The sequence below is a fragment of the Bos indicus genome, chromosome 4 (genome assembly GCF_029378745.1).
Source record: "Bos indicus isolate NIAB-ARS_2022 breed Sahiwal x Tharparkar chromosome 4, NIAB-ARS_B.indTharparkar_mat_pri_1.0, whole genome shotgun sequence".
NCBI lineage: Eukaryota > Metazoa > Chordata > Mammalia > Artiodactyla > Bovidae > Bos > Bos indicus.
In genome coordinates, this window is record NC_091763.1 from 25410610 (window position 1) to 25423289 (window position 12680).

Sequence of the window (12680 nt, forward strand, 5' to 3'; positions counted from 1 at the left end):
GTTAATGCCAAGAATCCAAGTGGCTTAAACTGCCCTAAATATTTTTTCCACATTTGGTCTATTAGTCCATTTACAGATGCATGTGTCTATCTGAAAAAGAAAAAGGCTCTGTTTCTGCACATGAGACTCAGTATCTTAATTATAAAAATCCCCACATGGATTCCATTGGTAACCAAGTTGATAGAGCATGTTGTTCTCAGTTTTGAGGCATGTATTATAGTAAAGAATTTGCCTCAAGACATTAGAAACACCTAAGGTTCTATACCTGAGAGAAAATTTCAGTTTGGGGTTAGGCATCATGGCAATTTTGATGAACTGAACTATTTATCTGAAAGACTGCTCAAAACCCAGAAACATATGCTCTAGACTTTTTCCTTTATAGCATTATTTCATTGTTTTAAAATGCTGAATAAACATTTGAGAAATACTAATTTAGAATTTCTTTTTCAGACTTTGCATTTGCAAATAATGTAGACAAGTAAGTGATTTTTAAGCTTTACTTTTATTATCATGTTATTTCATAATTGTGGTGGTTCCCTAAATTATTCCCATTTCCCCAAATGAATTTTAATGACTTAAAAAATGACTAACCCTTTGATAGGAAAAATCACACTGTCTTCCTGTGATGAATGATTTCAAGCTATATATTTATATTTGATATATTTAGGGTTTTTAATATTATTATTATAACCTAAAATAGATTAAGAAGTGGAGTGAGGTGGAGGGAGAAGTTAGGAAAAAAGTTATACCTGATATTAAAAATGAAGGTCCTTACTTCTTTTTTACTTTTCCCCCAAATATGTTCAGTGAGCACGATAATATTTTTAAAAGAAATGGTTCATAACTGAAAAAAATCTTAATTTATGAATATTGATAAATTTTTTAAATCATCATTCTTTACATTTTGCACTAAGGAATTTTTTCTTTGGTTCAGTCTTGAAAAATATTATCCCCAAGCACTTTTCATAAAATGTAGCATAATGCAGAGAAATAATAACCTTTCAATAAAATGTATATAATATACTAATATGTATCATAGCTATAAATATTTTAATCATTTCATTTAACCACTGACTTTAAATGTGAATGCAAGAATAGTCACATCTATACTGACATCTATTATAGCTGATCCCAAATATGTCCATTGTATTTTTAAAATATACAATAAAAACAGTGTTACTTGTCCTGAAAGTCATTTGTCAGTAGGGCTCTAAAGTTACTTGTCAGTGGTATTATACTACAAATAACAGAAAAATATGGCACTATGCCTTTAAATTAAATATGTGTTTTGGTCTAATTGATTTTTTTCCTGACATAATTGCCATTTTTGCAGAACTATGTTTGATGACCCAGAAGATGCTGTTTTTGTAAGGTCCATGAAGCGATCGGCAATGGCTATTACCTCTCTGAACTGGGACACGGTGCCAACACGAGAGGAAAAATACCTTGAAGAGAAAGACACAGGACCTGCCCAAATGCTTACAATCACACTGAGATAGCCCCTGGGGTTTCTAGAAATCTTAGTAGTTTTCAGTTACATATTAAACTTTACTGTGATTAGCATATTCTTTATTTCAGTTCAGTTCACTCAGTCGTGTCTGACTCTTTGCAACCCCATGGATTACAGCACACCAGGCCTCCCTGTCCATCACCAACTCCCAGAGTTCACCCAAACTCACGTCCATCGAGTCAGTGATGCCATCCAGCCATCTCATCCTCTGTCGTCCCCTTCTCCTCCTGCCCCCAATCCCTCCCAGCATCAGAGTCTTTTCCAATGAGTCAACTCTTCACATGAGGTGGCCAAAGTATTGTGGTGTTATTTGAAACATTAGGATGTAAACAGAAACACCAAGGAAAAATAATTCCTACATTTTCTCTTCAGTTTCTTTTGAAGTTAAACATGGATATAGAAATATATGCAAATTGTTTTAACAAATTTTCAAAAAAATGAACATGTACATGTAACTATCATCCTAGATCAAGAAATAGAACATTACCAGTACTCTAGAAACCTCATTCCTGTTACCAGTCCAATGACCAGTTACTACATCATCCTGGTTTCTAAACCATGTATTGTGTTTCTAAACACATATATTAGATATTAATATCATTTCTAAACAATATATTAATGTTTTTGAAAGGCATACAAATGGAATCATAGAAGCTGAATTATTTTTTCTGGCTTCTTTCACTCAACATTGTAAAATGGACACATGTTGTTGTTAGTAGCAATAATTCTTTGTTGTGCTCATTGATATACATAGTATTCCATTGTATGACGATGACACAGGTATAACTTTCACTCTCACCTTTGGAAGCATTTATCAGTTCTGGGTGTGAGCTTATGATCTGTGGTTGGCCTACCCAGAAGCGCTCTATAAGAGGGAAGCAAAAACAGAAAAGTTTTCAGCAGTTTCCTGGTGCTGAGACAAAAACTGGACATGTAAGGTAACTCAAAATATATTGCTGATCTTCTCCAGCTAAGCTCAAGAGCTAGATAAAAGCTTATAAAAAGCAGAGCAACATGTCCCCTTACCTGATGGTGCCTAGATATTACCACACTGTACCACAGACACACTGTACAAGTGGGGCTGAAAGCAAAAGCAAGAGAGGAAAACCCGAGAGGGCGTAGTGAACCGTCGCCAAGAATCTGTGACCTCCTTTTACCTCTGGGCACATAAGATTCTGTGCACAGCTAGAATCTGCAAAGTCTGGTATGGTGGCTGGCAGGTTACAGCTGAGGCAAAGAAAAAGAGTTTCATGAGTGGCTGATATAAAGGCAAAAATGATGGCATGTGGCTTCCAAGATGACTTCACAGGAAGAATCAAAATGTTCTCTTCCTCTCTCCTTCTCACTTAACCTGCAGAAGCCAGCTGTCATGACACTTACGCAGTCCTCTGGAGAGACCAACGTGGTGAAGAACTGAGACCTACTTCCAGAAGTAAGTAAGGAAACTAAGTCCTCTGCTGACAACTATGTGAGTTACAATTCTTCCCCCAGACCCAGCTAATCACCTTGCAAGTGGGTCTTCCAGATCCAATTTAAGCCTCAGAGGACTGCAACTCTGGTTGAAAGCTTCCTAACACCCTCCTGAGGACCAAGCCAGAACTGCACCATCAAGCTGCTTCTATTTTTGGCCTGCAGGAACTTCATGAGATAATGCTTACTGAAGCGTCAAGCTGATAAATTTTGGGATAATTTACTATATAATTAATACAATGTGTGTGTGTGTGCTCAATTGCTCAGTAATATCCGACTCTTTCCTTATGGACCGTAGCCTGCCAAGCTCTTCTGTCCAAGATATTTTCCAAGCAAGAATACTGGAGTGAGTTGCCATGCCCTCCTCCAGGGGATCTTCCCAACTCAGGGATTGAAACCGCATCTCCTGTGTCTCTTGCATTGGCAAGGTGGATTCTTTACCGCTGAGTCACCGGGAGGCCCCAAGTAACACAATAACCCAGCCTAATCCATAATGTTACAAGTATTTGTTGTAAGTAACAGTATCTTGTAAAGCCTCTGGCAAGCTGAGAGGACTTAAAGTGCGGTCTTCAAGGGTCACAGCATCAGCAGCAGAGAGCTCGTCACTGATCAGTTCGAGGAATGCCACTGCATTCATTCTAGAACTGGGAGCCTGAGCTGAACTCATCATGAACTGAGTACCATGAGACCCACCAACCGATAATGTTGGGTGGGCAGAGCAACAATCTATTTCAGGATGGAAATGGTGTATTTTGACTCAGATTTAAGATGGCTCATAAACTGCACAAGCAGTATTACTTTTTAATTAGATTGCAGTAAATGGAGGATGGGGTATTGCAATACTCAGGTTAACCACTAGAAGAATAGTAAAAAAAAAAAAAAAGTTGTTTTTAATCCCACAATCGCTAAAAAGGAAGAAAAATGTATTCCAATTGCAAAAACATGGCTAACAAGAGGCTCTTGTTAGCCATAACAATATGGCTCTCTAATTGTTTTAGAGAACTAATGGAAATATATATCATTTGTATGAAAAAGATTTGTTTCAAAATGCACTCCTCAATACTGGGTACTTCTGGTTCAGGAATGAAGGCCTATTAGTTCCACGACAGGAAAACATTACATTAAATACCATTTGGAGAAAAGGACAAAATAAAATACATGATCCTTACCTAAATAATCTAAAACTCTACCAAAATGGAATACACAATTGAGAGTCTTTAATTATTTGCTTCAAAAAACAAAGACCCATTGAAGTGGGTTCGAGAGGAAGCACATTTATTTCAGAATCCATCACTTGATGTTTTAACTGGGGAAGAGAAAACCCTGATACACAGATTTGTGGAGGGCTGTGGTTCTAAGCTAGAGCTCTGGAATTGGACAATCTAGTTTAGTTCTTCCACTTACGAGTTATGTTACTTGGACAAGTTAATTTCTATAGAGGCTTTAATTTCCTCTTCTTTAAAATAATAAGTTACTTCAGGGAGTTGCAGTTCAAGGATTATACTTGATCATTATGTTACTTGGACAAGTTATGTTACTTGGACAAGTTATGTTACTTGGACAAGTTAATTTCTATAGAGGCTTTAATTTCCTCTTCTTTAAAATAATAAGTTACTTCAGGGAGTTGCAGTTCAAGGATTATACTTGATCATGTATGTAACATGTTAAGTAGAGTGGCTTTCTCAAAGTGCTCAATATATGTCATCTATTACAGCTGACCCTTGAACAACTTGGGTTTGATCTACATAGATTCACTTGTGGGCAGATTTTTTTCCAATAAGTAGCATGTAGCACAGTACTACATGCTCTGTAGTTGGCTGAATTCACAGATGTGAAACTATAAATACGGAGGACAGACTGGAAAGTTATACTTGGATTTCTGGGAGGGTGGGCACCCCTAACCCCTGTGTTGTTCAAGAGTAGTTGTGCCCCTTAGGAACTATACCTAGCATCAGAGACTGATGTTTGTGTTCATTCAAAATGTACACGTTGAAATCTAATTCCCAGTGTGATGGTACTTGGAGGTAAGGCCTTTGGGAGGCAATCAGGTCATGAGCTTGGAGCCTCATGAATAATAGGATTAGCAAGCTTGTAAGAGGCCAGAGAGGTAGCATGTCCTTTCTGCTAGTGAGGACACAGTACAGTGGCCCTCTGTAAACCAGGAAGACGACACTCACCAAGAAGTTGACCATGCTGGCACCCAGATCTTGAACTTCTAGCCTCCAGAACTGTGAGAAATAAATGTTTGCTGTTTAAACCACCCTAACCCATGGTAATTTGTTTCAGTAGCTCAAACTAGGACGTGTAGTCTATTAGGGTTCTTAAGAGATACAGAATCAACTGGGTACATGCATATTTACAGAGAACAATTTATTTTAAGGAACTGCCTCATGCCGTTGGCACAGGCAGGGCTGGCAAGTCCAAAATTTGTCGGGTAGGCTGGTGCAGACTTGAAATCCAGGTATGCTTTGGTGTTTCAGCTTTGAGTCCAAAATCCACAGAGCAGGCATTTGTTGGACCTTATTTTTGCCTCTGATTGCTGTTTCCATGTTACTGGCTTCTTCTGCCTCAAATGTGTGATATACGAGGCAGAAAGAAAACACAAAAAACCAAGTATCATTGCTTGGTCCTGAGGGGCCTAGCCCATCTGCCTTCTTCTGTTTGTTTTATATGTAATGTCCAGGGTTTTCAGTCTTACTTAGGAGGAGGAATAAGGAAAAGTATGTATACACTATCTTCCCAGAAGTGTTCAGATTTTTTAAAAAATGTAGCTGAACTAGTTTCACTTGTGGCTTCTGAGTTTAGTGTCATATTTAAGAAGGCCTTCTTCATGCCAAAGTCACTAAGAATTCATTCATGGTTTCTTCTGGAATTGACAATTTTTTCACATTTAAAATTAGTCATTTGGCATCATCCCTGAGATTAAGTAGTTTTACGTAAGTGTATGAATTTGCTAGCTACACTGCCCTGAACTGATCAATTACATAGCTACCTGATTCATCGCAAATTAAGATCACCATTCAAAAAGATGCCTTTATTGATTTATAAAACTAGAATTTTGTCTTTAAAGGACATAGAAGCTAGGCTAGAGCCACCTTTTGGGGGGAAAATCTTTTCAAAAAGATGCCTTTATTGATTTATAAAACTAGAATTTTGTCTTTAAAGGACATAGAAGCTAGGCTAGAGCCACCTTTTGGGGGGAAAATCTTTATCTGCTAAAGTATTCAATCATTTTTAGCAGGAAGAAGAAAGTTGTTTTTACTAAATTAAGATCTTGCTTTTTGTCCATGCAAATGATGCTTTAATATTATCAGAGCTTACATAAACATTATTAATTTCTATACAACTGCAAACAGATATGCTTTTCCAAAATAAACATTAGGAGATGAAAACCCCCTTGTAGTGGTAGCTTCTTTTCCAACCAAAATGGTAACTGTGATCCAAAACCTGACCTGCCTTTGTACTTTTTCTAAGAGCATCTAATCTCAAAACTTTCATGTGCCTTCGTTTTCCTTTTAATTATATTTATATACATTTAACTTTTGAAATTTGATCCCATTAAGTTTTTCAAGGAGGTCTTAATAGTTCTTTGCTTTGATTTATAGAAAGCCAAATGAGAAATCTGCTCACGTAACCAAACAAAGCACACCCAGTGTGGACCACGTCAGAGCCCAGTGAATTCGACACCCTTCCCTCCTTGTTTCCCTCTCTTATCTGTATCTACTCAGTGGCTGCATTCTCCTAGGTACCTCTACATGTCAGCTTCTGAACTGAATCCTTATAATTTATGATCATCCCAAGGGAGAAACAAACAAAAACCCTCCCTCTTTGGCTTCAGGAAGGTAAAATCTCTGAGAGGTACTCTGATGGGCCTCGTTGTGGCCAAGGAAACAGGTCACTACTGATGGTTATAAAACTGGGTGACTAGGAAGACATCTCCCACTCAAGAAGGGAAGTGATTTGCTTCAGAAGCAGTGTAGATGGTCCTGAGAAGATAAAAACACTGCAGAACTACTTCAAGTATTTCTGTTATGTTTAATATCCAATAATATTAAAACTCGAGTAAACTCATAAACATGATGGACGGCTAAAATCAGTCATCTTTTTAAGGGCTGAGGGGTTACCCACCACATCCTATAAAATAATGGCTTGTCTACAGAGCTCTACTATTATCTCATGTCTGCAGAGAAACTACAGCAATGGTAACATATTAAGAGTGTACAATGTTGTAGTCAAACTGCAGACCTTGCTGAGTTCCAACTCTGGACTTTTGGATGATTGAGTGGGCCTTTTTAGACTTTAACTTATCTGTGCTGTGAGGGGATAAGAATAAAGCCTAATTCATGGGGTTGTTGTGAATATTAAACAAAATAACTTCAAGATACAGTAGCTTTCAGTGTTAGCTATTATTATTACCTAGTTGGTAAAGAATCTGCCTGCAATGCAGGAGACCCAGGTTTGATCCCAGGGTTGGAAAGATCCCCAGGAGAAGGAAATGGCAACTCACTCCAGTATTCTTGCCTGGGAAATCCCAAGGACAGAGAAGCCTGGCGGGCTACAGTCCATTGGGTTGCAAGAGTCAGACACAATTTAGCAACTAAGCCACCACTGGGTCAAACAGCACAATCCAAGTTTTGAATAAACCCATTGGCTGATTTAATATTTTATTATATCAGCTCTGAGTACAAGACACTACAATAGTAAGACTATTCTAATCCTTTGGGTCCTGTTTTTGAGAAAAGTTTCTTGATGGCATATTGAAAATAATTCAATATGGTGAAAAAAAAAAAAGGGTAGCTGGATGACCACCTGTTTTGATGGTGTTATAATGGAATCATCTATTTTTGGTTATTTATGACAAAGAGAGTACCATCAGAACCAACCTCATTTTTCTTAAATTCCATTTTCTAACCAATCCTTTCCTGAAATATATCTATAGAACTTTTGATACTGACATGGCTTATATCTGAAGTCCTCTTTGTCCAGCTGGAAAGTTACTATTAGTGCCAGCTGTAGCTGTGTTGGAGTTCTGACTCATATTAGCATTCATTTCAATAAAGAGAAAATCACCTCTATGTTGCCACATCTTGATTCTCCTACACCCTTTGGCTTTTTCATAACCTTTCATGCTATCTAAAAACAGGGACCATGATGATACCACATACCCAAAAAATAATTAAAATCAGGGAACTCGGGTTAAAAATTTACTTGTGGAAGAGGAAGGCCTAAGAGGACCATTTTTCTAGTCAAAAGATAAACGTTTAGCATTGTGTGTAGATTGAGGGATTTCAATGAGAGAAGGGGGGCTTGTCATGATTCACAAGTGCAGGAAAAATCTGCCTGTTGAATTCCTACCCACTTAACCCTAAACAGTGATTTACTCACAAGAAGGCTTCCTACAGCAGCATCGTACAGGGTATACAGAAGATGTACGTGTTGGGGCTGGGAGAAAAGTAACTGAGTGTAAGGAAGAGAAAAAGCAGCAAGACAGAAGAATCTGATCAGTGAAATGAGGTGAGAATTCTTGTCATACTGACTTACAATTGTAAATATTAAAATAATTATTACTGTGTTCTCCAGTGTTTCCTAAAATGTTTTAAGTTCTCTAATATTTCTTTACCATTCGCCACCCGCTAACAGCAATAAACTATGAAAAAAGATTTAAATTGGCTCTATTAGTGGGCACAATTTATTTTACAATCAACACAAAGGAACTTTGAAACACAGCACTATCTTCAAATCTCACTCTAGCTCGATTTAAATACTCAGACACTAAAAACTGATGCCAGCACAGCCTATAAAGGACAGTTATAAATCAGACAAGTTATATAATCAGACAAATCTTTCATGGACAAGAAGAACCCCGTGAAAAGCTTATAGGAAGGTCACAGCCTTTCAAGTGGAAAATGGCACATAAATCAGTTTTATAGTAACTGTGGACACAGTATGTTTAGCCTTTGTTTAACCAACAATTTCATCAAACATCTTTTTTTAATGCACATGCTGAGATAACTGTGGCTATACCTCAGTTCCTCCTGGGGGATTTGACATTTCTGAAGGTACAAATACTGTAGATAAAATGTCACTGCAGGAACTACATAAAGTTCAGTCTGCTCAGGATAAATTCTATAGAAAAGTACAATTAGCTGAACTATGTCAGAGCTCCTTTAACATGTAGCTTTTCTTCATTTCATTGCATCTTAATAAGTAGCACTTTACCATAAATGCTATTTATATAAAGCGTTTTATTTACATATAAGTTATGATTCTAACTACCCATCTCTGTGGCTATAAAATTTTTCTTTTCCTGAAAGTCGCCTCTCTCCTACAACTGTTCTGCTTGCCTCTTTGTTCCGAAGAACATATATTTCTTTTTTAAAAGGAAATTTATTTTCCTTTGAGAACAACTGCTGGGAAGCCTGCCTCAGAAAAGGAACAGAAATGTTTCTCCTGCATTTTGAAAAAACGTTTTTCTCTCCAGGAATATCTGTCTTATTATAGAACAGAATCGGAATGAAGGGCGTGGTGGACAGGGTCTTGTTGGAAAGCACGTATTCTGTGAAATGTGGAATCCCGCCACAGTCCCAGGCAGGTATGGAGCCAAGTAGGATGCAATCATGTGAGTTCCCAGCTACCTGCCAGGTGAGGACTGTCTGCGCTTGCTCGGACACTTGCTCTGGCCCTTACTCCTCAGACACCTGCGGACCTACTGCAGCCTCCTGTAAGCCTTCCAGCCCAGCATCACTCTGCAGAGATTCTTTCTCGCCTTCCTCAGAATCCTTAGGATTGTCATTCTTTTGGCAGATTCTCGTTTCAGCCTCCTCCGGCCGCTCTTCACCAACACAATTAGAATTGACATCAAGTTTGCTATCTGATAAAAAGAAGAAGAAAAAAAAAAGTCATCTGGCTCTTACCATGTGCCAGACACTTCTAAGTGCTTTGGTGTATTAAATCATTTAATCCTCATAACAACCACAAGGGGGAGTTTTCTATTAGCATTATTCTTTTACAAATGGGGAAACAGAGAAGAGAGGGGGTTTGTTAACTTGCTCATAGTTGCACAGCCAGCGAAAATAAGAGAACTGGCATTTGAACTCAGGCCTTGAAATCAGGATTGCAGACAAGCAAAATCCACATTCGAATACAGCTTTGCCATGAATTAGCTTGACATGCTTGGTTAGGTAAATGCCTATCCAAGGCTGTCTCCTTATAAAGTGGGGGATAATAAAGCCTATCGCACATTTGTGGAGAATAAAGGAGTAGAATAGTGTGTGGAATGGACTGATGTCTAACAACCAGGAGTTCTCATCCACTGACAGCCCTCCCATATGGCTTCTTGAGTATGTGACCAGCCGTTATACACCGCTTTCAACACACAGGATATAAAGGTTTGGTCCAGCAAACACAAGAAAGCAAGACAGTCAGAAAGCCTGACTGTTCTATTAATAATCTATTTATACCAGTTTATTTGGTATGAATGCAGGTTTGTACAAATCATCTATTTCCATTAATATGTTTCTCCACCAGGTGGCAAAGGGACATGGTCCTTTGAGGAATAGAGATGAGCATGCTTAGTATCAGAATCACCCAGGTAACCTTTTGGCAACCTATCACTTCCCAGAATGTGTGATACATATCCTATATCCTCGGGTGGGACGTAAGAGTGTGGGCGGTTCTCTTCTCCAATACGTGAATCATTGCCCAAGCAACTCACAGTTTCTGATGAAAATGAGTCATACATTTTATGAGGAAAGGAGAGGAAAAATAATATGGAACTCACTGCCCTCACACTTGTGGAAAGTTAAGCTGTGCAAGTTAACTTGTAATTTATAAATTTACTCCATAATTTTACCTGCAGTTTCATAATTAAGAAAGTTAAAGGCTTCCAATCTTAAAATCTTCACATAGCCATTAGGGGAAATTTATTTCCTTATTCAAAGACCTTAAAATCCTTTGTGAGCAAAATATAAGTAAACTATTCATTAAGAGTCATATGGCTCCAGGGCAGTCTCATGAATCACAAAGTAGAAAGGGGAATAAACACCATTCCTCAGAATTCTATGTTTTTCATTTTCTAGTGCTATCTAGGCTGACTATAGTCTGTACATCACCCCAGAGACTCAAAAGAAGGATATATTTAAGTGTAATCCTGATGTTGGTTAACCCCAGTCTTCCTTGGTTCCCTGAGAAGACGCAGTTCCTGTGAGTCCTGTGTTAATATAATTGATCCTTCCTCTTCCTACTGACAAGTATTACGGTCACGGTTTTTATATACTTACTGTTCTCCTCTTCACTCTTTGCCTTGGCAGCCTCCAACTGTTGCTTCTCATAAATGTCCTTGAGATTCTTACAGATTTTTTTATGGGCAAACCAGTGTGTTTTCTGGCAGGTCTGATCACAATATATTACCTGAAGGCAATTGTAGGTTTATTTTCAAGAGGTGTAGTCACATGGTTTTTCAATTACAACATTAAATCAAGTACTGTGCTGTAAAAATATTAACTTGACATGGCATCCCTGGTGGCTCAGATGGTAAAGAATATGCCTGGAATGTAGGAAACCCGGGACTCATCCCTGGGTTGAGAAGATCCCATGGAGAAGGAAATGGCAACCCACTCCAGTATTCTTGCCTGGAGAATGTCATGGACAGAGGAGCCTGGCGGGCAATGGGCTCACAAAGCATCGGACATGACTAAGTGACTAACTCCCAATGTGCTTTATTTTAAAACCATGATGTATGAATGTGTATTGTTTACCTTTGCAATTTTTAGCTTACACTTTTAAACAACAATGGATATATAACACATGGTCTACCAAAGACTCTAACATATGATTTATTTAAGAGACTTCTGTGTACCAGAATTGATATGGTACAAGGACAAAGAAAATACAATTGTTGTCCCAGAGGAAGCTGGAGCAGGATGGGGCAGCACGGATGGAGGCTAATAATTAACAACATGATTTATATCCTAGAACAGGACGTCACAGCAATGGGAACACAGAGGAAGCAATGACTCACTCTAAATAGAAGGAGTCAGTAGACAGAGAAACAGGAAAGAAGCATTCCAAGTGGATGGAATAACTTGTACAAAAATGTAGGAATAGGAAAGTGAATGCTGTGTTTAGGACAGCAATACATTTGTGTAAATAGAGCTTAGATTTTTATAAAATTATATGCCAAGCACTGGGCTAGGATGCTATACATAGAAGGTATTACAGACTACATTACTGGCCCCAGTTCTTCCCTCTTCCCTGCACCCATACATTTTCCCATGTGACTTCAACGTTCTTTTCTCTGAAGGTGAGGAGAATTAACTTTAAATATAACCATGCAACTTGTTTTGGCCAGAGAAATGAGACAGCATGGCAATTTCAAGGCTGGACCTCAAAAGACCTTGTATGTTTCTACTTGCCTACTTATAGCTCTACCATCACCATGAGGACATGTCAACCCTGGCCTGCTGGTCCAAGGAGGATGAGAAACACATGGAACAGATGTGCCCCAGCCAACCACAAATATGAGGGGAAAAAAAGACTTGTTTTAAGTAATGAATTTTGGAGTGTTTTTATATGTGGCCATATTTAATCATTATAGATGGTCTCATTTAGTTCTCACAACTCTAGCCCCATTTCACACATAAGGAAACTGAGGCTCAGGGAAGTAAGTAACTTAAGGTAATGAAACTGGAAAAGAAGTTTC

At 38.3% G+C, this 12680-nt stretch overlaps 2 protein-coding genes across 5 annotated transcripts in view; one reads left to right on the forward strand and one right to left on the reverse strand.

Moving 5' to 3' along the window:
- Positions 1-8505, forward strand: part of LRRC72 (leucine rich repeat containing 72) — a 76838-nt gene extending 68333 nt beyond the window's left edge. Inside the window, exons 8-9 of one of the 2 annotated variants that reach the window (XM_070787563.1) lie at positions 451-478; positions 1334-8505. In XM_070787563.1, the coding sequence (XP_070643664.1) occupies positions 451-478; positions 1334-1499 (194 nt within the window). In that variant the 3' untranslated portion in view covers positions 1500-8505. Of the gene's footprint in view, positions 1-450; positions 632-1333 lie in introns of those variants that run through there. The other variant, XM_070787564.1, reaches the window with a different exon arrangement.
- A 141-nt stretch (positions 8506-8646) lies between these two features.
- ANKMY2 (ankyrin repeat and MYND domain containing 2) overlaps positions 8647-12680 on the reverse strand; it is a 39449-nt gene continuing 35415 nt past the window's right edge. For all 3 annotated transcript variants that reach the window (XM_019958492.2, XM_019958495.2, XM_019958493.2), the window contains exons 9-10: positions 11260-11389; positions 8647-9851 (exon numbers count right to left, since the gene is read on the reverse strand). In XM_019958492.2, the coding sequence (XP_019814051.2) occupies positions 9664-9851; positions 11260-11389 (318 nt within the window). In that variant the 3' untranslated portion in view covers positions 8647-9663. The remainder of the gene's footprint in view (positions 9852-11259; positions 11390-12680) is intronic.